General features: G+C 45.8%; 1 protein-coding gene across 1 annotated transcript; it reads right to left on the bottom strand.

Moving 5' to 3' along the window:
- Positions 1–177: 177 nt before the first annotated feature.
- PRPH2 (peripherin 2 (retinal degeneration, slow)) lies at positions 178–21,584 on the bottom strand. The gene is made up of 3 exons (XM_006881984.1): positions 20,989–21,584; positions 8,993–9,239; positions 178–426 (listed from the first exon to the last, which is right to left on the bottom strand). Exons 1-3 carry the CDS (start codon positions 21,567–21,569, stop codon positions 214–216), a joined length of 1,041 nt encoding a protein of 346 aa, XP_006882046.1. The 5' UTR covers positions 21,570–21,584; the 3' UTR covers positions 178–213.
- Positions 21,585–27,683: the final 6,099 nt, after the last annotated feature.

The raw sequence follows: 27,683 nt of genomic DNA, 5'->3' as shown, positions 1-27,683 counted from the left end.
CATATCCTAGGGCAGGGGGCCTGGGTGGGGACTCGTTCATACAGTTCAACAGTGTTCACCAAATGTTTCCAGAGACCCTACACCTCAAGATGAGGCTCTGGAGGATGGCGCCCTCCTCAGGAGATTCAGGCTTGCGCAGCTGGACGAGGGGGGTCCGCATCTCTTGGAGTCGGCTACTTCTCAGTGTTCAGGAGGGGAGGGGGCCCAGGACCCTCAGCCGGCCCCTGGGGCCTGGCCTGCGTCCTCTCCCTCAGCGTCCACCTGGCTGCTCTTGCCCAGCTTCTTGAAGTTCTCCACGAATTCCTTCCACGTCTCCGGCACGCTCTTCTCCAGCAGCCAGCCTTCACTCTCGCACTCCGGATCCTCGGCGTTGGCTACACCTTCCAGTGCCGTGTGCAGGTAGCGCAGCCCGACAGTGATGGCCACCTGGCGAGGAGAAGAGGACACTTACAGGAGACCAGGGGAAAGTGACCAGTAGGGTCACCAGCCTACTCCTCAAGCACCTGCCCCTGAACCAATTTCACTCAACGTCATGTACCACAGAGTCCCCAAACCTATCTGATCTCTATTTACTTAACAAAACTGTTCCCTAAGCTCTTAAATGGCTAGTTTTTCTAAAATTGTAAAATCTTTCTTTCAAGACACTTAACTGTGGATTTGAACATTCAGCATTTTGGTTAACAGCTGACTGTGTTAACCACTTGTTCCGCCCAATGACTCCCTGTACCTCCCTCAACCAGCCTGACCCACTGCCCCATGGTCAATTTCAGCTCATAGAGACCCCACAGGCCAGGGTGGGACAGCCCTGTAAGACTTCCCAGGCTGTAATCCATGATCACCACTCATCTGTCAGTCGTGGTGATTTGTACGTTGCCATGATGTTGCAAGTTATGCCCCCAGTGTTTGAAATATCAGCAGGGCCTTTACAGGATGGACAGGATTCAGCAGAGCTTCTAGGCTAAGACAGACTAGGAAGAAGGACCCAGCAAGCTACTTCCTTTAAAAAAAATGAGAAAAAAATTAGCTAGTGAAAACATGATAAAAATTAGTGGGAAATTGTCTAGTCCAGCATCAGAAGAGGAGCCATCAGGTTGGGATGCCCTTCAATTGGCGTTGACCTTAATGATGTGGATGAACAACTCTTTCAGGACCTTCACTTGCTGATGCAGAACAACTCAAAATGAGAAGAAACCGCTGTACACATGCATTAATAACCATAATAACCATAGAGTGTATGAAGTATGAATCCAGGAGATTGGGAGTCATCAAAAATCAAACAGAACACTTAAAGATTGATATCCTCACCAGTATGGAGTTAAAATAGACTACTGCTGCTAGCCATTTTCAATCAGATAGTCTAGGACGCCAGAAATGACAGAGGAATAATGTTGCAGTTTACGGTCAAAAAGAGCCCATTTCAAGATCTGTCCTGACAACACTGTCCATGATAGGATAACATCCAGACACTTACAAGGAAGACCAATTAACACAACTATTACTTACATTTACACACCAGCCGCTAACATCAATTATGAAGAAATCAAAGATTACTACCAACTTCTATTGGCAGTATCATGATGGATGGTGAAGAGATTGAGATTGTTCACAGCTTTAGTTTGCTTGGCTCCACAGTCAACACTCTTGGCTCCAGCAGCCAGGAAATTAAAAGACGTATTGCGATGGGAAAGTCTGCAGTTAGAGACCTCTCTAAAGTACTGAAGTGCAACGATGTCTCTCTGGAGACTAAGGTGCATCTGATACAGGCTATGGTCATGCAATCACTTGCTATGCATCAGAGAGCTGGACAACCACTAGGGATGCTAGAAGGAGAATTGACGCCTTTGAGTTGTGGTGTTGGAGAAGAGTATTGAATATACCCTGGACTGCTAAGAAAATGAACAGGTTTGTCTTGGAGAGGGTGAAGCAGGGCTGCTCCTTGGAGTCAAGGATTCTGAAGCTTTATCTGACATACTTTGGACATGTTGCAAGGAGGGACCAGTCCTTGGGGAGGGAGGGACATCATGCTTGGGAGGATGGAGGGTCAGCGCAGGAGAGGAAGACCCTCAATGAAATGGATTGATTCAGTGACTGGGGTAATCGGGGGTAGGTGTGTCAGAGATGGTGAGATTGGTACACTAGGGCAGAGTTTAGGGCTGGTGTTGTACATAAGGTCACTATGAGTGGCAGGCGACTTGACAGCACATCACAACCACCACCACCACCACCAATTTCTGTCATCTAAAATTGATCAAGCATGCAAAAGTTGAAAATAAAAAAATTGGTAGTTGGAAAAGATAAGTTTGATAATGGAAATTACTTAGAAGATTGCATAGTAGGATTTGTCAAGAACAACTTTATTGCAAATACCTTTTTCCAACAACATGAACAATGACTATACATGGGACCTAACCACGTGGAATACACAGAAATCAAATTTACTGTGTCTGTGAAAAGGGAGGGTAGTGCAGCTCAATATGGTCAGTCAGAACAAGGCCAGCTTTAGAACATCTAGACCATCAGTTGCTCCTATGCAAGTTCAAGTTGATGTGGAAAAAAACAAAAAACAGAACCAAGTCCATTAGAACCATAGTAGAACCATGAGTATATTTTACCTGATTTTAAAGACTACATCAAAAACAGTCTTGATGAACACACATGCCCTTGGGATCAACTCAAGTACATCATACATGAAGAATGCAAAAGGTCGTTAAAATGACAAGAAAAGACTAAGTGAAAGACTCTGAAACTTGCTGTTGAGTCTGCAGTATCTTAAGCAAATAGAAAACATTAAGAAAATGGGCTGAACAAATTTCAAAGGGTAGCACACAACACTGAAGTCATACAATGAAATGTACAAAGACCTGGAGTTAGAACACAAAAAGAGAAGAACAGCTTCAGCATTTCTTAAGCTGAAAGCACTAAAGAAAAAACTTAAAGCTTCAGATTGCAATATTGTAAGGTTCTAGGAGGAAAATACCGAATTAGGGAGCATCCCAAGAAGTCGGGAGGAATACATAGAGTCACTATGCCAAAAAGGATTTGTCAGTGTTTCACTGTCTCGGGAGGTAATGAGATCAAGAACCAATGATACTGAAGGAAGAAGTCTAGCATGCACTGAAGGCATTGGGTAAAACAAAGTCCCCAAGAACTGAAAGAATAGTAATCAAGTTGTTTCAATGAAGCTGGACAACACTGGAAGCTCACTCCTTTGTGCCAAGAAATCTGGAACACAAGTACCTAGGCAATCAAATGACAAAGATCCATATTTACATCCCTTCCAAAGAAAGATGGTCCAGCAGACTGCAGAAAGTATCCAACACTGTTAGTGTAACATACAAGCAAAATGTTCTGAAGATAATTTAAAAATAGTTGCAGCAGTACAGCAACAAAGAATGGCCAGAAATTCAAGATGGATTCAGAAGGAAGTGTAGAATGAGGGATATCGTTGCTGATGTTAGGTAAATCTTGACCTAAAGCAAAAAGTTTCTGAAGATATTTACCTGTTTTTTATTGACAATGCAAAGGCATTCTGCTATGTAGATCATAACAAATTATGGTAGCATTGTAGAGGATGAGAATTCTAGAACATTCAACTGGACTTGTGCAGAAATATGTACAGAGGTCAAGAGGCAATCATTTAAACAAAACCTATAAATACTTCCTAGTTTAAAATTAAGAAAAGTATGTGTCAGCATTGTACCATTTCTCCATATTTATCCAATCTGTTTAATGAGCAAATAAATGATCTGGGATGTACACTAGATGAAGAACCAGTATCAGGAATGGGAAGATTCAGCTGTGACAGGCAGATGGAATATCCCTGCTGACTGAAAGTGAAGAAGGCTTAAAGTGCCATGAATATCAGTAGCTGCAGCCTTCAGCAAGGCTTACACCGCAACACAGTAAAAGCAAGTCTTCACAACTGGACTGATAATTAACATCATGATAAATGGAGAATGAAATTGTTTCATTTACCTGGATCCACAATCACCACCTAAGGAAGCAACAGGCAAGAAATCAAATGGGTACATTTCACCGGGCAAATCTACTACAAAAGACGTCTTGAAAGTGGTTTAGGTGAGCTCTGGTGGCCTAGTGGCAAGAAGCTGCACTGCAGTCCCAGAGGTGCACAGTTCAAATCCACCAGATGCTCTGCTGAAGAAGGAGGGACAATCTCCTCCTGTACCAGCCAGATCCAATTTGATGGTACATATATAAAAAACAATTTTAAAACATTTTTTAAAAAAGGTTAAAAAAAATCAGGCTGACGTCAACTGACCCTCAGTCTGTTTCCATCAAAGCGTGCATTCTAAATAAGGCATATTTTCTATACAAAAAAAATCCTTCTGGAGAGTCAGCTTAAAAAGGAAAACAAAGATACAAAGATGAGTTTGAGAATTAAGGAGCACATAACACAAATCATCATTTCATATGTGCAGGAGAGAGGGGGACAGAAGAATTGATGCCTTTGATTTATGGTGTTGGCCAGAATACTTCACTATATCATGTGCTGTCAGAAGAACAAATCTGTGTTGAAGGAACAACAGCCAGAACATTTCTTAAAAGGATAGTGAGACTTCATCTATCAAGAGAGACCAGTCCTTGGTGAAGGACGTCATGCTTGGTACAGGATCAACTAAAACAATGGAAGACCCTTAATGAGCTGGCTAACACAGCAGCTGCAAAACCGGCTCAAATCCAGCAGTGACGGAGACGGCACGGGGTCAGGTGGTGTTTCATCCTGTTGTTCACAAGATTGTCGTGAGTTGGTGGGTAAGGAGTTGCCCTGCCAACCCAAAGGCACTTGGTTTGAATCCACCGACTGTTGCAAGAGATGAAGGTGGGCAATCTTCTCCCATGTAATTTACCATATTTGAAAACCTGTTAGAGGGTCAGCTACGAGTCGTTCCAACTGGAGGCCGCTGAGGTGTGAGCAGAGCAGTGCAGCGGAAGCGTGCCAGGGCCCTTAACAACAGTATTTAGGAAAGACTGGTACACCCTTCTGTGGTGCAGAGAGCAGGTTCAAACTGTCGACCTTTTGCCAAGTGCTTAGCTTCTGCACCACCAGGCTCTTTTCTACCGTCGCGCCTGGGTTAGCAAAGGGCTGTCCTGCCCACTGGGACCCCACGCTCTTGTCCAAGCTCATGTGGTGCTCCATCTCCTCCCCACCCAGCCACCCTGCAGTCTTCAAACTCCTCCCACATGTCAGCCTTTCTTCTTTCCAGGCCTTACCATTCGCTGATCTCTCAGCCTGGAACTTTGTCCCTCACTGTACTCACCTGCATGATCTAGGTTCAAAGAGTCCTGGTGGCAGAAGGGCCAACTACCTGACTGCTAACCAATTTCAGATGGGGCAGTCTGCTTCCATATCTATGAAGCCTTGGAAACCCAGTGGGCAGTTCTGCACTCTATTCCACTGTCACAAGGATTTGAGATCAAGTTGATGCACAGGTTTCATTCGACCTTAACCCTCAAGGCAGTTCCTGGTGCACATCTCAATTCCTCTAGACCAGAGTCTCACATCCATGCACTGTGGTGTCCTGCTCCCCTGCACCATTGGCCCCAATGAGTTTGCACATATCAGGTGTTCTGTCACTATCTGTTGAGCAGAACGAAAAGTCTCCTTTTGACCAGCACATTGCATGGTCTCCCTTCTTTAATTTTTACTAGTCTGGTGGTGGGAGGATGAATGCCCAAATAGATGCTAGTAATGCAGCATTTGGAGTGCATACTGTCAGTCATTGTAGCACAGATGCTGATGCCAAGATTCTTGGGCTCAAACCCTAGCTCTGACGTTCAGCCACCCAGCCTCATTTACTCTCCTGGTTTGTAGATGTTCAGTAGAATAATGCCTGACCTATGTGGACACGTGACGCATTAATGTATGTCGAGTGCTCAGTTGCCTGGTACACAGAAAGGTGTGAGGGAAGTGTAAGCTGTGGTTTGTAAGGATTGTGATTGTTAATTATTGCTTCCACGCTCCTGATTACATATTCTGTTAGCCACTAGTTTCTACACAAATTTCCTGTTTGTTGCCTTTCTCTGTCTCCTTTTATGGTATAGGACACTCTGTGAGGAGAGCAGGCCCACTAAAGGACATCACCCACCAGTCATGGTCACCCAACATCCCAGCACCTAGAACAGCATCAGCTCATGGCAGGGTCTCTGTAAAATTTACAGGAGCAGATTGCCAATTCCTTTCTCTTGAAAAGCAGCTGGAAGGATCAAACCAGTCTTGGGGACATTTTATAATTATGGGAGAAGTTGATAATGTTGCTGATGTTGTTGTCAGGCACTATCGAGTCACAACTCTTAGCTGATAATCCAGCAGGTTTTCAGAGACTGTAAACTGCACAAAAAAGAGACTGCCCATCTTTCTCCTGCAGAGCTGCTAGTGGATTTGAACCACGTGTCTTCAGAGTTGGCAGTACAGCTCCTTACCCACTAGGCCACCAGAGCTCCCTGTGGATGATAACCATTGATAAAGTTTTTATTCTTGTTATTGTACATTGAAAATTTTACAAAATATTTTTAACTGAAAGAAGTCACCTCCTCCAGGAAGTCTTCTTGGTGTGAGTTTGCCAACTCTGACACTCCAACCTCCACCCCTACTTTCCTGAAACAGGTCAACTCCTCCATGAATTTCCTACTTGACAACGGTCTTCCTTTTAGTTCATAAGTTAAATAGGTTTCATTTCCTAAGTGGGTTGAGAAGCCCAGGGTGGTAAAGGTCAGGTCTGGGAATATGCTGTGTTTTCCTCAACATTAAAGAAGACTTCCTAGAGGAGCAGCCATACTCTAGATTCGTAAAATGAATTAGAATAGATATATTGCATGTGACAACAATCTGGAACAAGGAGTGTATTTCAGGGTGGGCTGGGGGAAGGGGAAAGAATATGTGCAACAATGAATTTAAAAAAGAATAACTATAAAAAGGAATAGATGTATTACAGCAGAAGGGTTAGCTACATAGTGAGTTTCTGTAGAGTGCTGAAGGCTGTGGATTATGCAAACAGTTAACTCAAAAGGATGAATGTTTTTTTGCATCCACCAGAGGTGCTGTGGAGGACTGGCCTGGTGGTCTACTTCTGAAAAGCAGCCATGGGAACCTTTGGAACACAAGTTCTCTGACGCACATGGGTTTGCCGCGAATCATGAATCATGGTGGACCTGAAGGCAACTGATCTGAAGACACTGATTTATTTTAATGTACCCTTCCACGGAACCTTCTTTAAAAGGAAAAGATTCCGCGCTTTATGGTCTTTGGGAAGTGTGTGTGTTGGGGGAAGGGGGGTGTTTATTGTGCCTCCTCTCTGGCAGTTCAAATCCACCTGTCTGCAAGAGAAAGATGGGCTGTCTCCTTCCACATGATTTACAGCCTCAGAAACCCAGGTGGGGATCAGCTGTGAGTCAGTTCCAGCTTGACAGCAAGGACTTTGATAGAGTGCTAAGCACTGTCCTTGGTGCTGAACTGGAGAATGTTGGTGGGTATAGATGAAGGCGGCCCAGGGGTTTAGACTCAGGGGCACCTATTTAAGCTGATCTGACAGCAGGGTGGGTGTGAGGTGGGGGAGTGGGGGAAAGTATATATATATTCATGTTTATATCTATACAAACTGGAAATTTTTGTAGCAAACATCTAAAAGCTTATGTAATGACCACAGTATCTCAGAAGTTGTACGTCATAACTAACGGGAGCAGACGGCCTCACCTTTCTCCTATGGAGCAGGGGTAGCTGGTGAGTTCACAACACCAGCTTTTCAGTTAGCAGCTAAGCACCTTAACCCCTGGGCTTCCAGGGCCCCTTGCTGCTGTTTCTAGAGAAGCCTAAATCCAAATAGCTCCCACTCACTGACTTCTTGGCACCCAAGCATCCCTAAAGCTAAATGCTGTTATCCCCAAATGGTCCAGAGGCTGAATAGTTGGCCAAGACTTCAGGATTGAGGAATGGAGGCACTGGATGAACCTCCAAAACATCATGCGAAGTCAAAGAAGGCAGACGCCAAGGGTCACATATCGTCTGATGCCACCTGTTTGTATTCTAACAGGCCGGTCCACAGAGGCAGAAGACAGACGGGTTGCCAAGCGATGGGGCATGGGGAAGAAAAAGGTAACAGCTTCAGCTGGAATGTAGCTTCCCTTTGGGTGAAGGAAAGATTATGGAACAAGATGGGCATGGTGGTTGTGCAACGTTACGGAAGCACGAAATGCTACTGAACTGTTCACATGGTTAGTTTAAAGCTAGGAGTTGCTGGTGATGCAAATGGCTAGGCACTCAACTGCAGGTGGAAAGGTTGGTGGTTTGACCCATTCAGAGGCTGGGAAGACAGGACTGGTGATGTGCCTTCGAAACCGAAACAGTACAGATCAGTTCTGTGCATACACAGAGAACCCTGAGCATAAACGGACTTCTCCCCAACAAGTGGCAGTAATAGTTTAAGGTTCTGTGAGTTTCACATAAATGGGATTTATTCTAAGGGATGTTGTTGTTGTGTATATGGTTGAGTCAGAACTAACCCACAGCTGACCCTCTGGCTGGTTTTCAGATGCAGTTAATCACACGGGAGGAGACTGCCTATCTTCTTCCTGAGAAGGAGCTGGCGGATTAGAACTGTGTGCCTTTGGGATTATAGCACAGTTTTTTTACCACTAGGCCACCAGAGCTCCCTATTCTAAGGAATAGGGAAGATAATAAAAGAAAAAAAGAGATAGATGAATTGGGGTCTAAGCCTGGCCTGTCTACCCCATAGCCAGGACAAGGGCTGGTTCTAAGAAGAGAGAGAGAGGGAGGGAGAGATGAAGGGAGGGAAGGAGAGACAGAGAGACACACAGAGAGAGGGAGGGAGAGAGGAAGGGAGGAAAGGAAAGACAGAAGAGAGAGGCAGAGACAGAGAGGCAGAAAGAGATATGCTCCCCAGGACTGAGCTGATCATCTGAAGTCCAAAGGGGTCAGGGAACCCATTGCCACCCACCCCCGCTGGCCCAGGCCTACCTCGAAGAGCCACACCAGGAGCACAGCGACGCCCATGGAGTTCATGAGGTTGCTGTAGTAGCTAAGCAGGGAGGCCCTGCAGCCCTGTATCCACAAGTTGAGGTCCTCGGTCTGGTGGTCATAGCTGTAGTGTGCCGAGTTGTTGGTCAGCTGGTACTGGATGCAGGGCCGTGGCGAGCTGGGGTTGCAGCAGCTGAAGGGGACGCCGTCCACCAGGTACCGCCCGTCCACGTTGCTTTTGATGCGACTGGAACAGAAACAGACAACTTGAGAGAGGTTTCCAAATGGAAGCTGGACAGGCCAGCTCCTCTCTTCCCGGCCTCAGGGGCCAAGCACACGTGCTCAGTCCCTTAACTGGATACTTGCTATATATGGACTAGGGAGACCTGGTGGTGCAGTCCACAGGGAGACGAGCTGCCAAGCCTATGGTGACACCTCTCTGGCAGTTCAAATCCACCAGTGGCTCCAAGGGAAAAAATCTCCTCCCCTGACATTTATGGCCTCTGAAAATCCACTGGATAAGTTGGTTCCAACTCAACGGCAGTGAGTTGAAAGTTAAGCGTATACTGACTAGTTAAGCTTATACTGGCTGTCTAGTCTTCAGGAGTTCACTGGTAACCCAAAGGCCACACTTCTCTAGTGATTGGAATCCACCAGAGGCTCCAACGGATAATAGCCAATCTCTTCCTGTGTGATTTACAGCCTCAGGAACCTAGTGGAGCGGCTGAGGCTTGGTGTGAGGACATGCGTTCTCATACTCCTAGTCACTGGCATCTGGGCTTAATCAGCGTCTACCCTCTGGAGTGTGAGCCCCAGGAAGAGAGGGGGTATTGGTTGCTCCATCTTTAATGCCTAGAGACAGGCAAGAGAAGTGACAAAGAAAGCCCAGCAGAGGGAGAGGCCCTGCAGACACTGTGGCATCAGACTTAAGCCCCCAGCCCCTCTCCAACTTCATCACCCCACCTCACAGGCCACTGATGACCGTAGGTTCTTCCAGCAAGATCTGCTGTGGTTCAGGAACCCTACAGGCCTGAGGATAGAGAGAAGGGCCAGATGGTGCAAACAGTAAATGCTCCCTGCTGCTAAGAGAAAGGTGGAAAGTTCAATACCACCCAGATGCATCTTGGAAAAAAGACCTGCCAATGCGGTTAAGGACCTCTCTAAAGTACTCAAGAGCAACGGTGTCTCTCTGGAGACTAAGGTGCGCCTGATACAGGCCATGGTTTTTGCAATCACTTGTTATGCATCAGAGAGTTGGACAATGACTAGGGAGGATAGAAGGAGAATTGACACCTTTGAGCTGTGGTACTGGAGAAGAGTGCTGAATGTACCATGGACTGCCAAGAAAACAAATAGATTCATCCTAGAGAGGGTTAAACCAGGATGCTCCTTGGAGGCAAGGATTCTGGGGCTTCGCCTGACATACTTTGGACATGTTGTAAGGAGAGACAGGTCTTTGGAGAGGGACATCATGCTGGGCAGAGTGGAGGGACAGCGCAGGAGGGGAAGACCCTCTATGAGATGGATTGATTCAGTGACTGGGGTAATTGGGATTGGTGTGTTGGAGGCAATGAGATTGGCACAGGATAGAGCAGAGTTTAGGGCTGTTGTACATAGGGTCGCTATGAGTCGAAAACAACTCGACGGCACATAACAACAACAACAACAACAACAATCTACTTCTAAAAAAAATCAACTGTTGGAAATCCTATAGAGTGTAACTCCATTCATTCTGGCATGGGTTGGAGTCCATGGCAACTGGTTGGGGATGGAGACACAAGGCAGGCACAGGCCTGGCCCTCAGGCATCCACCTTCTGTGGTGAACTCTGGCCCAGCCAGGTGGGAGTGCCATGGTCACCTGCAGGAGGTGGCCACACCTCTCAGCATAACTTTCTGATTCCTGTGTTTCTATGCTTATTGAAAATAACATTTTGCACAATGTTATGGGCTCTTCAAATCCACCAGCCTCACTTCAACAAGATTTAGTTGGGGGTCGCCATCATTCAGAAATCTACCAGACAGCAGTTGGAGGAGAGTATTTAGAAAACTCTGCGTATTGCCTGCATTCAGAACCCTGGAGGGCCGAGGAACCTCCTTCCCACGGGGCAGCTGCATTTTTGCATTTTCTCTTGACCCGAGCGAATCACACCGCTTCTTCCTTTGTAGAATCTGAGTTCTTTACTGTAAACATGTCATCTTGACTGACGGTGGTTTTTTGTTTTTGTATTAAGTTTCACAACACAAAACCACAGCCAACTTCTCCAGCACAAGAGACAGCATTTAATTACTCAGACTTGGAATGATTTTCTAGAAAACTAACTGGTGGTAATTAAACTCTTATAAAAAGACGTCAATGTTTAGCTTCCAAATACAATCAATCTCTTGAATGTGAAAGTGGAGCCCTCTCATTCCTGTCCCCCAGGTCCCCTCTCCGGGGCAAACAGCCGGGGCCAGCTCATCCGGCACAGACAGCAGATGCAGATTCCATAGACGCTCTCTTTCCTCCAGCATATGTTGTGTTGTCTGTTTGTCTGTTTAACCCAAGTGGTAGCATTCTATGTACGTCTGCCATGAGCCTCACTTCTGCCCTTAGCAATGTCTCAGGTCTCCATTTCTGCTCACAGACAGCATCTGGCTTCCCTGAGGGCTGTGACGATGGTCTGCGGACACTCATCCCAGGGGACAGGTGAGTATTCCCTAATCTTCCCCTTTCAGACGAACATGGCCGTGGGCAGGGGCAGGGTATCCAACAAACAAGGCGAGCTCAGAGTTTCCCGTGCTTGCTTACTAACCTGAAGTGAACAGTTTCACATTTATTTTCTACCACATCAGAGAGTCTTCTAGTTATAGCTACCATCTGTCTCTCTCCCAGTCCTACAGACCTTCCTGCGGATCAGAGCCACTTTTCAAACTTCCAATAGCTGATAGGGACAGAGCGCCTGGTGAGAAGGGTAAGCTCTGGCTTCTGTAAGCCTGTTTGCTAAGCTGTAGTGAGCAGTTTGACATGTGATGTGGTGAGGAACAGGTGGACCTGTTTACTGCAGATTAGTAAAAGCTCACAGTAAGTGTACTCTTCCCTTACTTACTGTTGTTGGTACCTACCTTCAAGTTGGAACCAATCCATAGCTGACCCTTGGCAGCTTTTCAGAAGCAGTTAATCACACTGGGAGGAGATTGCCCATTCTTCTCCCACAGAGCAGCTGGTGGCCTTAAACCGCCTGCTTTCAAGATTGCAGCACAGCTTCTTGCCACTAGGCCACCAGAGCTCCATAAAATGAATCAACACCTGGTTCACTTTGCAGATGTGTGAGTTTCTAGAGGGTCAATTTCTAGAACATCCTGCCCCAGGAGGTGGTCCCACCTGTGATCCTTCTGGAATCCCCCACCCCCCAGGGTATGTGGGGTTACACCCTCACCAGCAATGCCTGAGGAAGTCTGCATCCCATACTGCTGCCCACATGGCTTGGCGCCAACTTTTGATCTTTGCCAACGTGGCAGAGGAAGAATGGTACCTCCAGTGTGCTTTCATTTCCCCTTGTCTTATAAGCAATTTGGCTGAGCACCTTCTGCTGAGTTTTAACACTACTTCCTGCACGTTTCTGTCTGCTGATGTCCAGCGTGAGGAAGACTCTGCGTGTGGTGGCTTCTGATTCTGGAACAATCTTCACCTGTGTTGTGGGTGACTCGAGTGCCACGATCCCTGCAGCCCTGGACCTCTATTCCCTGGACAGGACAGGGATGAGGATGAGACTGGGCAAGTGCCTCTCCCTCTGCAGGCCTCAACTTTCTTTTATGTACCACTCAATTGGCATGAATCGGTGGAAAATATGTATAAAAATGGTAAGGAAAGCGTCTTTCATAGTAGGCATGCAGTAAAGGAGAGCTATCATTGTTCCTCCTCTGCATGTCACAAACCATGAAAATGCCTGTCTGCTAACTCAGAGGCTGGAAGTTCAAGCCCACTCAGGTGCCTCAGAAGACAGACGAAGTGGTCAGCTCGAAAAAAATTATTGTTGTTATTGTTGTGTCCCATCAAGTCAGAACTCACTCACAAGTGATCCACCAGTGGGTTTTCAGGGGCAATAAATTGCACAGGAATGGATTGCCCATCATTCTCCCATGGAGCAGCTGGTGGATTTGAACTGTGTGCCTTTGGGTGGGCAGCACAACTCTTTACTCACTAGGCCACCAGAGCTCCCTCTAGAAAAATTAGACATTGAGCATCCTTTGGAGTAAAGTTCTACTCTGATATATGCAGGGTCTCTATGAAGCCGAACTGACTCCATGACCACTGGGAGGGGCTTTTGTTATTATTATTGTTATAGTTGGACAAAAGCCGCAGAGAAAGAGCCCACAGATGCCTTCCGTGCTCCTTCTAGGGAACTCATTGCAGTTGTGACAAAAGGGTCAGCTCACGGGACGGCCCTGGACACAGTCACCATCAGAATGGAGGGGACAGGACCACCAGCTTGTTGAGGCAACAGCTGTGTGTGATGTTGTCCACACATCCCAGCACAGAGTATGCTGCCCAGCACATAGGTGCTGTCAAACATGGAGCATCAGTGGGAGCAGGCAGTGCTAGAGTGATCATTTGCACCCGCCCTGGCCTGTCCACTCATCTCTCCCTCTGCAGCTCCTACCTCAGGGCCTGGGCAGGTGGGGCCTGGGCAAATGCTGACTGAGGGGAGGGCAGGTGGGAGAGGGAGGGAGGGATAATCATTTCGGGGCAGCACTGAGCTGGCTGAAGTCTGGGATGTTTCCTTTCACCCATAATTGAGTCCAATACACCCTCTTGGAGGCTGGGGGACACCAAACTCAGAGGTGTCTATCCTTATTGGATTCTCCCTTGACTCGCCACAGAAGCACATCTCACACAAAGAATGGATATAGTACAGAATGTTATTGTTGTCATGTGCCATCGAGTCACCTGTGAGTTATAGCAACCCCTATATACAATAGGTCTAAACTCTGCTCTATCCTGAGCCAGCCTCACTTTCTCCAGCAGGCCTATTCCCATTACCCTCGTTACTATATCAATCCACCTCATCCAGGTTCTTCCTCTACTATGCTGTCTCTTTACCCTTCCAAACATGATGTCAGTCTCCAGGGACTGGTCCCTCTTGGCCACATACCCAAAGCATATGAGACAGAGCTTCAAAATCCTTGCCTCCAAGGAGCCTGGTTTCACCCTCTCCAGGATAAACCTGTTTGTTCTCTTGGTGGTCCATAGTATGTTCAAAACTCTTCTCCAGCACCACAACTCAAAGGCATGAATTATTCTTCTGTCATCTTTGGTCATTGTCCAGCTCTCTGATGCATATCTAGTAATTATGCAGACTATGGCCTGAATCAGGTGTACCTTTGTCTCCAGAGTGATATTGTTGCTCTTTACCACTTTTGAGAGGTCCCCGACAGCAACTTTCCTTAGAGCAATTAATCTTTTGATTTTTTTGACTGATGGTGCCAAGAATGTTGATTGTGGAGCTGAATAAGCTGAAATTGTTAGCAACCTCAATCTCTTCTCCATCTATTATGGTTCTGCCAATTGACCCAGTGGTGGGAATATTTATCTTCTTGATACTGCGCTTCAATCCATACTGAAGACCTTCTGCAACAAATGCTTCAGATCCTCCTCAGTTTCAGCAAGCAAGGTTGTGTCATAGGCATAACGCAGGTTGTTGATGAGTCTTCCTCCAGTCCTGATGCCACATTCCTCCTCATAAACCCAGCCTCCCAAATGATCTGTTCCACATACAGATTGAAAAGGTGAAGAGACAAGATGCACACCTGATGCACTGCTTTCCTCATTTTGAACCATACAGTGTTTTGAGCCTCAAATCTGCACCTGTGAGCTGTGAAACTCAATCTCCAAGCTGTGTGAGGCAGAGGTGACTACATTCAACACCAGGAGTCTTGGGAGGTCAAGCTTAGTACCTCTCAAACTTGGTCAAGTTTTGGTATACTGTATCATCTGGTGGATTTGAACCATGCTCCTTTGGGTTGAAAGTGCAATTCCTTGCCACTAAGCCACCAGAGTTCCCTTATGGGGCCTCAAAAAAAATATTGACTCCCTCCTTAGAGCCATCCAATGTCAAAGCTGGATGGAACTTCAAAAGCCACTAGATTCTTCTAGAGGAGGAAATGGGGCCTGAAACAGACAGGGCCTCACCCCAAAGAGAAACACACACCTCAGATCACAGCAGTTGCTCATTCATCTCATTCAATCCCCTGCTCAGGGTCTTCATGCCTATTGGATTTTCCCAGCTCAATTTCCTGCGGAAATGTGAGTTCCTCACCCTCATCCTGGCAGCCCTTTCCTGACCACCAACACTTCTCCTGCACCTCCAGGTGTCCCTATCTTAGGGCAAATCCTGCAAACCTGTCTCCTCCACACTACACCTGTGATCCTGTGGGGTGACACCAGCAGAAGTTCTGAGAGCTCTCAAAATCTGCAGACTGACTTCTAGGGCAGTCTCTATCTACTCACCTCACAGACCCTCAGCGGGCAAGCTGCCCTGCTGTCTCCACAGGGCAAGGTTGTGTCTCACCTAAGACTGGGGCTCCCGAGGGCAGGACTGTGTCTCCCTTCAGACAGGGGCTCCCTGAGGGTGGGCCCCCATGGCCTGGGGGAGACAAACTCGACTTACTTGAGGTCAGGAGGTTGCGGGAGGCCCTAACCTGACCCTCAGGGTCCCACACTCTGGTACCACAGCGCCATCCCAGAAGCATCCACTTGTTTATTCAGTGCTTGTCCTTGTTCCAGTCACAGATTAAGGTCCCACTCACCCTCTTAAGACAAAGCTAGGCAGAGGCGATCTCCTTAGGTGGTGAGCTGGGTATTTATATCAGGGAGTCCTTCCCAGCGTACAAATCTCAAGGCTTCCTAGGAGACCCATGACCCATGAGGAGCGGGGACATACGTGGGGCCCTGAGAACGCAGTACCTTCCAGTCAGGAAGTGCTGGAGAATATGGGCTTCAATTTCCCCTACGCTGGGAGAGAAGGAAACCTCAGGGAAATGCGCAGGCAGAGCTGTCCCAGCGTCACTGCTGTGGGAGTCCTGCCCACACCCGCCTGAGTGTCCCTCAAGAGCTGCGGGCATCTCCCCTCAACTAGTCACCCTCAGACTAGCTCATGGCTCCAGGAAGAGAGTGGGACTCACCTCAGCTTTTTCACCAAATCCTCCAAGTTTAGTGGGTTAAGTAATGAAAAAAAAAAACCTATTTTGGTGGGAAAGGAAAGACTTTACTGCTGAATGAGAGAGAAGTCCCTGGGTAGGCAAACCGTTAACGTGCTCAGCTGTTAACAAAAAGGCTGGAAGTTCAAGTTTCCCCCAGAGGCACCTTGTTAGGCAAGGCCTTTAGTGAGCTGCTTTCTCAAAATCAGTCCCTGAGAAGCCTGGGGAAAGTACACCGGGGTGGGGAGGTCACACAATCAATTCACCATGTTTGTGAGTACACAGAGTGGGCTCATAGTGTGTCTGAGTTGAAGATAAGGTGAGTGATGGCTCTGTCCCCTTGCTACAGCGCTCCCAGCCCCTCCACCCTCTGATGCCTTAGGCCCCGAGCTCTCAAAGGGCTCCTGGGAACATCTTGCAAGTTCAGTACTTACAATTTCACCAAAATGAACAGATTTCCTGTTTTCCAAAGGAGGGTTTTGGTCAAATTTACCTCATAAACTTAGCAATGCTCCTACATTAAGCAGTCAAGATGTGAATGGGGGCTTGTGACATCCCTGTGGAGGGTTAAAGTGTTGGTTCACATTCTCCCCTTCGGTCCTATAATCATCCATTTGTTCGTTGTCTCTATACACTAAAAAGGGCTGTGCCACAGGTCAGCAGCGGACCCCTCAGGCAACATCACCTAACATCAGCTAACTCCATCCCGTGTCTGGACACAGTCCTGGAGGTTCATGTCCCCCCAGGCCTGGGTCATTTCAAAGTTGTGGGAATTGATGATGTGGTTCCCTCTGCAAAGGTGATCCTGGAGCAGCCCCTCAGGTCACAGCACTCTCAGGATCACTAATGACAGGGTGAGGAGAATGGGGAGAGCACTGTAGTTCTACTGGTTGCATCTTTGAGACCAGCTTTGTGGAATGGTAACCTGAACATATATGGTTTTTTCCCTGCAAAGTTAACCTAAGGAAAAATACAAGAGAAGAGGAGGCAGGAAGACCGAGAACAGGCAAAAGTTACAGAGACACTCACCCCAGTGTTACTTAAAGGTAAATGAGCACAAATGAAATGGCTACTGAAGGCAGAGGTTTGGGGAATCACACTGTCAGTTAGAAAACGGTAAGTGCAGAACGCAACTAGAATTAGAGTTAGCCCTGGGCAGAGGCCAGAGTGGCAGAGGCCAGAGTGGCAGAGGCCAGAGTGGCCCAGGTGGTGGAAAAGCAGGTGCTGGCCAGGCAGATCTCAGCTGGAAGGGCTGCCCCACAAAATCAGAGAGCAGGGTTTTCCCTGGGCTTCCTGGAGACCTGGGGAGAGAGGCCATGACGACCGTTACCAACAGAGCTGTGTAACCCACAGCTGAGAGAAGGCCTGCGAGCACACCTGAGAAGCTCTCCTGACTGAAGAATTGTATCCTGATAGGGAGCTCTCATGGCCTAGTGGTAAGAAGCTGCACTGTAATCTTGAAAGAACCCACTTTGAATCCACCAGCTGCTCCACTGGAGAAGGGTGGTCAGTCTCCTCCTGTTCAATTAACTGCCTCTGAAAACATGCCGGACAAGCAGCTATGGATCAGTTCCAACTCCACAGTACTCAACAACAACCTGTTAAGCTCTCTAATGGAGCTCTGGTGGCTCAGCAGTAAGAAGCTGAGCTGTAATCCTGAAGGCACGCAGTTCAAATCCACGAGCTGCTGCACGGAAGAATGATGGGCAATCTCCTCCCGTGCAATTAACTGCGTCTGAAAACCCACCAGAGGCTCAGCAATGTGTCAACTCAAAGGTACATAAAAACAACAACAAACTCCCTAACAGATGCGATAATCGTGAAAAAAAAATTCTAAGAAGAAATGAGGTTAAGTGTATACTACTTCAGTAGAATATTATTGAAATTGATTCTGACTCCTACTCTTGTTAGGTCCCGTCCAGTTGACTATGATTCATAGTGACCATATGAACAACAGACCTGGCCTTGCCCTGTCCTGAGGCATCCTCGTGACCTCCGATATGCTGGAGCCCATTGCTACAGTCACTGTGTCAATCTATCACATCGAGGGTCTTCCTCTCTTTCTCTGACCCTCCCCCTTTCCCAGCATTATGTCTTTTTCCAAGGACTGGTCCCTCCTGCAAACACATCAACATATGTGAGATGAAATTTCACCATCCTTGCCTCTAAGGATCACCCTGGTTACCCTTTCTCCAAGACAGATTTGTTTGTTCTTCTGATAGTTTGACTCCTAGTGTTGTTGTTGTTGTGCCATCAAGTCAGAACCAACAGGTTTTCAGAGGCCATAAATAGCATGGGAGGAAATTCCCCACCAAAACCCAAACCCAGTGCTATCAACCCGCTATGTCACCAGGCCGCATGGAGTCCTAGGAGATAATATTTCCATGAGCAAATGGCCAGGTCTTCTTTTACCATGGAACTGCTGGAGATTTTGAACCACCAGCTTCTCAGTCAGCAGCGGAGTCCTGATTCCACTGTGTCGCCTCGGCTCTTTGGAATATCATGCAGACATTCAATCTGATCCGTTTGAATATTATGCAAACATTGGACTATGAAATTATAAAGTGAAGCACTCACTGTATTTACACTGTGGTCACATTGCGTAGTTACAAAAATGTTGGCAAGTCTAGATTGAAATGTGGAAAATTAAAGCAATCGGTCAGTTGTAGATGAGAATCTAAATTTCCTTTCCTGTTTGTTGTGGGTTTTTTTATTTGTGGGTCATTGGGGGTTTTTCCTTGTAGTGTTGTTGGTTTGGGGGGGTTTCCCCCCCCACATCTCCACAGATAAGTTCTTTTCTCCAAATTAGTGAAGTTTGGATAATTTCACCAAGTTTGTGTGAGACATTGAGGTAGTTAGTCTTGATTATGCTACAATTTTGCCTGCAAATCTAGGTAAGCTGACCGTTGGGTGTGGAGCAACCTAGAGAACTTCTTGGCTCTGGGACAAAAGGAGATTTGAGGATTATCAGGAGATTTGAAATGACCCTCCAAGGACTGGCTCTATGTAGAAGATGATCAAGGAAAACAGAGAGAAAATGCTGGAAGCCCCTCTCAGACATTTACACGGGCTGGTCTACCCTCAGCATCTGCCTTCCCAGGAATTCTGCTCTCAGCTCATGCTAAGGGGCAGGCCACCTTGCACTGTCCTGCTGACCTGTCATCAGGAACTCCACACTTGGTTTACAATCCTCCCCTCGAATAGGGATTTACAGCCGTAATCCCCGTCCACAGAGAGAAGACGAAATCCCAAGCGGTGACCTAGAATCTGAGTTCCCTTCATCGGCACTACAGCTAAGCCAGCCACTTGGAGTTCATGAATGTTATCTCTGCTTCAAGCATGTCTTGCAGCTAATGTCCAAGGGCCCAAGTTCAAGTCCCCCTTGCATTCCCCAGCTTTATTCAGAGGGAAAAGGACTCTGAGATGAAGTGCTTGAGCTCAGGTATGGATAGAGTTGGACAGAGAAAAGAAGTGAGGGAGAGCAGGCTTCTCTTGCCTGGAACACGACTCAAGGGGAACACAACCCATGAGGACGGTCCATTAGGAATAACAGCATGTGGGCTGGTTTCTCTAAACCGGAAGACAATCTTCTCTTTCCTTTCTACTAACTCCTCACCTCCCGTCTTGGGGGTCGATATTCACATATGCCAAATCATGCTGCACTACCATAATTTAAGAAGTAAACATCACCAGGCATTTAATAAGAATTTATAATATTTCCTTTGCTCTGAACAGAGCTAGAAGTTGACCCACTAGATCACTTATCCCAGCACCTTAGTTTAACAGATGAGCAGTTCTGTGCTCTGTCCTATACAGCGGCTATAATAAACAATGACAACAGCAAAGGAAGCCCCAAAGGGACGTGCTCAAGGTCACATGGCTAATCAGCTGCCACAGCCTAGCTCTTCTGTCACCTTTCTCTGCCCTCAGTGCCACAGGCAAGGACAAATCTCATGGGAGTGGGTGTTCAGGGTTGCAAGATTGGAAAATAAGGGAATGAACTGATTAATATAAGCTTCTGATTTGAAGCCTTCTACTTTGAGTGAATGAGGCACAAGCCCAATAATAGTGTAATGACCTTGAAATAACACCATTCCTACTGTGAGACTCAGACGCATATTCCCAGCCAAGTCTTCCTTCCTGGGGACTCTTATCCAAACAATTTATGTAAGTACTGCCTTCCACCCATTTTAGTTCCACCCAAGGCGCCCAAATGGCTTAATAATAAGAAACTATGCTGTAATCTCAAAGGCATGTGGTCTGAATCCACCAGTTGCTCCACGGGAGAAGGATGAGCAATCTCTTCTTGTGCAATTAAACTGCCTCTGAAAACCCGCTGGAGGGTCAGCTATGAGTCAATTCCAACTGGATGACATACAACAACAACAATAGCAACTACCTTTCACCCATTTTAGTGGCACATTAGAGAGTTGTTACTTTTGTAGGTCAAACAAATGGTAGAATATTGGTGATTTCCTATAGTTTAGCCTAATTATGCTCTTCTTGTGTGTCTATTCAGACTCCTAGAGATGCTGCAGGGTACTGTAGACCACCCCAAAGGTGTCCGAGGCAGTCATCTTCAAACAAACAGATCGCCAGAAGCTTTTCTCCCAAGAAGCTGCCAGTAGATTAGAACCAGCAACATTTTTTAGCTCGTAGCCAAACACTTAACCATCACACCACCAGGGCTCCTCATTCAGTCTACTAGACCCTCACATACGCAATGGTAAGCAGTGCCCACAGAGCCCAGCGGGGAGGAAAAGGCCCCCGTTAGAGGTGCTCCCACACAGCCCTGACCCTGGGGCTGCAAGCAACTCACTCTTTGACTTCTTTGGAGGAAAAGTCCAAGTAGCGGTTGCTGATCCACTGAATCTCAAACCAGTCCCGGAAGCCGTTGTTGCCGCAGCATTTGAACTCTATCTGCAGCATGTCAATGGTCTTCTTCATGAAGCACCTGCCGGGGGTGTCCGTATCCCGGTAGTACTTCATCCCGCTCTTGAGCCCGTGTGCCAGGGTGCTCTCCAGGGACCCCCGCATCAGGAAGCAGCAGAGGGACACGAGGAAGAGGACAACATTGAAGAGGACGCAGATGATCAAGTAGCTCTTCAGCAAGGGCTTCCACTTGGCGTACTTGGCAGGGTCCAGGGCGTCATAGCAGATCTTGCCAGTCAGAGAGTTGAAGACACAGGACAGAACTCCCATCCCTATCAAGGAGTTGGGCACAAAATGGCTCTCTGAGTTATTCATCAGGTCGCTCCTCTTCCGCAGTTCGATCTTCAGGAACAGTCCAAGGCCGAAGAGGATGATGCCCGCCAGCACCGAGAGCCAGTTCATAAGCCAGAGCCCTTGGGCTAACTTGACCCGCTTCTTCTGGTCAAATTTGACTTTCATCAGCGCCATGTTTGCAAGATGCAGTCCTGGCAGCCTCCCCTGACCAAGCTCAAACTCTTGACCTTAATGAACTGAGGGTTGACCACTCAGGGCCTCGGGAAGCGCACAGACAGCTGCAGGGAGCTGCTCTGGGGGCTGCCCATGTTGAGCCCCCCTCAGCCCGAGACCCTGGCAGCAGAGTCACACTCACGCAGAGGCTGGTCGTCAGCGTCGGTTCTGCAGCTTCTCTCCCAGCCAACAAGGGACACTGAGCGCTGCAGATTAAAAGTGGGATCCGCAAGACATTTTGCTAATCTCTTTAGCCTAGTTCATCCCATTAGATAAAGCCCTGTCAGCCTCAGAACACTGCCACGAAGGAGCCTCCAGGTACACCCTGAAGCAGAAAGCTCTAGATGCTGCCTGGAGAGTCAGCAGCAAAAAGGGTAAAGACTGGCCAGAAGAAGGACTTTATCTGGAAGCCTAGCTCAGGTCATGTATCCCCCTAGAAGCAAGTGGCCAGGCTGAGCTCCTTCAGAAGATCTGTGTCGTCCACCGCTCGCTCCCACCCACACCTCCCATCATGCTGTTGGTTTCAGCCAGTCAATTCTGGCTCTCAGTGACCCAGGCATGCAGAGAACAGCTCCATAGAGTTCTTAAGGCTGTGACCCCTTTTTTTTTTGAGAAAAATCTCTCAAGCTTTATTTTTCAAAGAACCAAGGCAAAAATATCATGTAAAGAAATTCATTTCCACATGATGCTACAATATAAGGATTAACTTTACCTATTTCTCAGAGTTGTTCTGAATGTGCTTTCTTCTTGTCATAAGGTGTCATAAAGTTGCTCAAACTTACAGCAAACTTTTGTACAACAGACTGAAACTGCCTGATGCTGGACCATTCTCATAGTCTCTGCTGTGCTCTGTTTCACAACAACAAGAGAGGCTGCCCATCTTTCTTTCCCTCAGAATAATAGGGAGGAACTGCCAACTATTCAGTTAATCGTCTAATCAATTTGTTTTACATACTATGCTACTAGGGCTCATTGCTGTTATGTGCCATCAAGTCACTTGCGACTCATAGCTCCTTAATGTAATGAATATAGAGAATGGAAATCAATGCGTCTGAATAGTTTCCATTGCTCATACAAAACTTACTATGTGCCTCTTAGGACGTTATAACATTTTTATATGAATATTTACCTCTCTTGATTTGTGATTTTTTTTTAAAATGTATTGGTTTTCATATAATAATTCCTTTACATTATATTTCATTGTATACATTGCATTTTATACAAGCTTCCTTTACATTATGTTTCATACAATCTATTTTACATTTTCAATATAATCTATTTTGCTTTTTTAAATTGGTTTGCTTACAAAGCTTACATACGTTGTGTTTCACACTATTCTTCATTCACATTGTATTTAATACAATCATTCTCATGCATTATGTTTTATGCTGAGTGAATTAACACAATCTAATAAGGAAAAGTATTGCATCAGACCATTATTGTAAAAACAGAATGATAACTAGTAAAACATGTACAGGAACTCAAAGGGGGGAAGGAGATAAGGCTTTGTAGGGGTGAAACTACAGAGCTGCACAGTTTTGTAGGGGGAGGTGGGAGGGGAAGCATCTGGGCAAAAAGACAAGGCAATGATGAACAAGGTCCAATGGCTGTGAGCTCACTGCCAGGCCTGTTTTCCAGGGCACCTCTGAGTGCATTTGTACTGTCAACATTCCAGTGAGTAGTCAAATGCTTAATCATTCAGTGATTGAGGGAATCGCTCCAGAACCCCGGAATCTATTACAGAGTATTCCCCTGCCATTGAACTGATTCTAGCTCAGGGTAATACTACATAGCCCAGAGAAGGGTTGCTTCGTTGGCTTCCAAAGTTGTGGGTCCTAACCAAAGCCAACTGCTACATCTTTTTACCAGAATGTAGATTGTGAATTCAGACCAGTCAAGTTTCAGTTAACAGCCAAACACTTTAACCATTGCACTAGCAGGGCTCTTTATTACAGGGTATAATCCACTGCTGTCCATTGATTCTGACTCCGAGCCACACTCTGTTGTCCTGAGGCTCTTGGTGACCCTCTATTGAGTACCTAGGACTACAAATCTTTTTTAAAAATTAATTTTAATGAAAGTTTACAGAGACTTAGGGTTTCCAGTCATTCATTGTTGCATTTTTCTCCCTGCCCACCCTCCCCTGCCCACTTCACTCTTCTCCTTGAAAAGAAAAAGAGAAACTCTTTTATTATTATGCAATCCCCCACCCCATGTCTACTCTACTATGCCTTCATTCTGGACTCATGTCATGACAATAATACCCAATCATATATCCCTTTTAAACAGTTCTCTCCCTCATCTGTTTCAATGCAATATACAACATTCCTCAGCTCACTCTCTGTCTTTCCTCAACCCCGATGTCAGTCCCATTTTACAACAGTGGCACTATGCAATATTTGTCCTTTTGTGACTGAGATATTTCACTCAGCATAATGTTCTCCAGGGTCATCTATTTTGCATAATATTTCATTAATCCCTTGTTTTTCAATGCAGCATAGTATTCCATTGTGTATATATACCACAGCTTCTCTATCCATTCGTATGTTGATGGGCACTGGGTTGTTTCCAGCTCTTTGCTATTGTGAACAAAGCAGCAATAAACATGGGTGTGCATGTATCTGCTTGGGTGGCTATTATTGTTTCCTTAGGGTAAATTCCCAGTAGTGGAATTGCTGGGTCAAATGGTATTTCTATTTGCAACTTTCTGAGAAAGCACCATACAGCCTTCCATAGTGGTTGCACCATTTTACGCTCCCACCAGCAATGAATAAGAGTTCCAATTTCTCCACAACCTCACCAGTATTTTTATGTTTGCTGTTCTGTTAAATTTTGCTATTCTGACTGGGGTGAGATGATATCTCATAGTTGTTAGGACTACAAATCTTAACAAAGGAGATCGCCAATTTTTGTCCCTCAGAGATGCTGGTGGATTTGAACTCTCAATCCTTCCATCAGCACTCCATACCTGATGAACTATGGCACCAGGGATTTTTATACCTATATCCTGTTGGTGGTGTATACTGTCGAGTGGGAATCGACTCAGAGCTGACCAGGGGCTTTTCAGAGGCAGTAAGGAGGAGATTGCCCATCTTTCTTCTGCAGAGCAGCTAGTAGATTTAAACCGAGTGCCTTTGGGCACAATTCCTTACTACTAAGCAACCAGTGTTCCATTATATATATATGTTGTTGTTATGTGCCATCAAGTCGCCTGCGACTCATAGCAACCCTATGTACAATAGTTCTGAACCCTGTTCTATCTTGAGGCAAACTTATTGTCTCTGACACACCTACTTCCATTACCCTAGGCACTGAGTCAATCCACCTCATCAAGGTCTTCCTCTTTCGTGCCATCCTTCCACCCTCCTAAGTATGACGTCCCTCTCCAAGGACTGTTCCCTTCTTGTAACATGTCCAAAGTATGTCAGATAGAGCTTCAGAATCCTTGCCTTCAAGGAGCAGCCTGGTCTCATCCTCTCTAGGTCGAATCTGTTTGTTCTCCTAGCCATCCATGGTATATTCAATACTCTTCTCCAGGACCCCAGCTCAAAGGCACCAATTCTTCTGTCATCCCTAGTCATTGTTCAGCTTTCTGACGCATAGGTAATCATAAATTTTGTCAACTCTAAAAAAAACCCAGTTACTATTGAACTCTCTCTACAGCAATCTCAGGTCTGGCAGAGTAAATTTTGCTCCATGGGATGGAATTTCATTGGGTTATTCAGAACTAGATCCCCAGGCCTGCAGGTGCCTCTAGGTAGACTTGAACTTCCAATGTTTTCATTAACGGTCAAATATATTAGCCATTTTTTTTAACACCCAGGGACTTCTTACTAAATCTATCACTGTCAAAATTTAAAATTTCCATAGAAATCTTATTGATTCCTATGCAAATAAATCAAAGATAATGTTAACAAAATTGAAAAAGAAGTGGCAGGTCAGGAGAAAATGTTTACAATACAAAGAACAAAAAAAATGCCACTTAAAAAAAATTCCCACAAATCCATAATCAGACTTGAAGTAATCAACAAAGAAAAAAAGATAAAGGACAGGAATCTCCAATTCATAATAAGACATTATGGAAGTCCAATCAGAAAAAGTTGTTCAATCTCACCAGCACTCAAGGAAATGCAAATATAATAGTAAAATACAAACTAAATCAATTCAATTGAACATATGTCAAAATTCTGTCACCACACAATATAAACCAAGATGGTGAGAATGGTAAGATCATAAACTTTTCCATCTTTTGGGAAGATTAATTTAGCTATCTGTATTAAAATTTAAAGGAGCCCAGTGGCTTGAGGTAGCTCTGGTGACCTAGCGGTGAGAAGCTGTGCTGTAATCGCGTAGGAACTCAGTTCAATTACACAGGAGAAGAATAAGCAATCTCCTCCCTTGGGATTACTGCCTGTGGAAACCTGCCTGCCAGAGGGTCGGTTATAGGTTGGTTCCAACTCGACAGTACACAACAACAAGTAGTTTAGTGGTAAGAAATTATGCCGCCAACACAATGGTATGTGGTTTGAATTGACCGGCTGTTCGGTGGGAGGAAGCTGGACAACCTCCTCCCTTGCAATTTATTGCCTCTGAAAAGCAACTGGAGGGTCAGCTATGGGTTAGCTATGATTTGATGGTCTACAAGAAAAATTAAAATTTAAAAGGCACATCCCCCTTTTTTCAAAACCACCTACAAATAAGTATAAGTTTAAGGACAAATGTGTGCTGTCAAATTCCTGTCCACTTAGTAGCGAAGAGAAGATCCCTGACAGCAAAGTGGTTAAGTACCTGACTGCTAGCCTAAAGGTCAGCAGTTCAAATCTACTGACCTCTAGAGGAGAAAGATAGGTCCATTGGCTTCTGTAAAAAGTTGTTAGGGGTCATTGAGCCAATTAGGACTCATGGTGACTCTATAAACAGAACTGAACTTTGTCCTAGACTGTGCCATCCTCATGATTTCTGGTATGCTCCAGCCCATTGTTACAGTCATGGGGAAGTTCTACTGAGTCCTACAAGGTGTTATGAGTGGACATCAGCTGTTGTTGTTGTTGTGTGCCGTTGAGTCACCTGCGACTCATAGGGTCCCTGTGTACAACAACCCTAAACCCTGCTCTGTCCTGTGCCAATCTCATTGTCTCCTTTTTTTTTCTTATAAATCTTTTTTTTTATTATTAAATTTTATTTGTTTCAATGAACATTCACAGGGATTCTGGGCTTTCACTCCTTCATTGCCGCACCATTCTCTCCACCCTCCTCCCCAGTTTGTTAATCTCATTGTCTCCTATACACCTACCTCCATTATCCCAGTTAGTGAGTCAATCCATCTCATCAAGGGTTTTCCTCTCCTGCGCTGTCCCTCCACCCTCCCAAGTATGACATCCCTGCCCTAGGACTGATCTCTCCTTGCAACATGACCAAAGAATGTCAGACAAAGCTTCAGAATCCTCGCCTCCAAGGAGCTGCCTGGCTTCACCCTCTTTCTCAGCAGTCCATGGTATATCCAATACTCTTCTCCATCACTACAGCTCAAAGGCATCAGTTCTTTTTCTATCATCCCTAGTCATTGACTAGGCTCCATGATTAAATTAAGACACCTATGAGATAAAATACCAAAAGGTCAAATCTCCTGTATAGAATTTCCTTTCTTCCTTCATTTGCTTCAATTCCACCTAGATATCCACTCTTTTTCAGGATCGCCAATCAAAATTAAACTGAGATTTCTAACTTTAACAAAGTAAAACAAAAATAATTTCTCCACAGATAAATACCAGTCGAGGGAGTATAAAAACAAAGCAATCGAATATGAGATTTTTTCCCCCCTCCCAGTGTGGTTACCTTGGAAAACAAATCATCCATTCCATTGGTCAACATAATTTCAGAATCTAATTTGAAGATGCGCTCCAAGGTCAGGCTCCGAGTCATATATGTAAATGAGACTTTTTATTTGATTGTCCTACTTCATTTTCAATCTAAATCAACATTACAAACAATGATTCCTTTTCTCATTGACAAGAATTAGCTAACTTCTCATAAGAATTACAATTCTTCACTATTGAGGACATTGAAAAGAGAGTT

The sequence above is a fragment of the Elephantulus edwardii genome, unplaced genomic scaffold, assembly GCF_000299155.1.
Source record: "Elephantulus edwardii isolate Elephantulus edwardi_28Jun2011 unplaced genomic scaffold, EleEdw1.0 scaffold00017, whole genome shotgun sequence".
Classification (NCBI taxonomy): Eukaryota; Metazoa; Chordata; class Mammalia; order Macroscelidea; family Macroscelididae; genus Elephantulus; species Elephantulus edwardii.
This window is presented reverse-complemented; position numbering and strand designations above follow the sequence as displayed.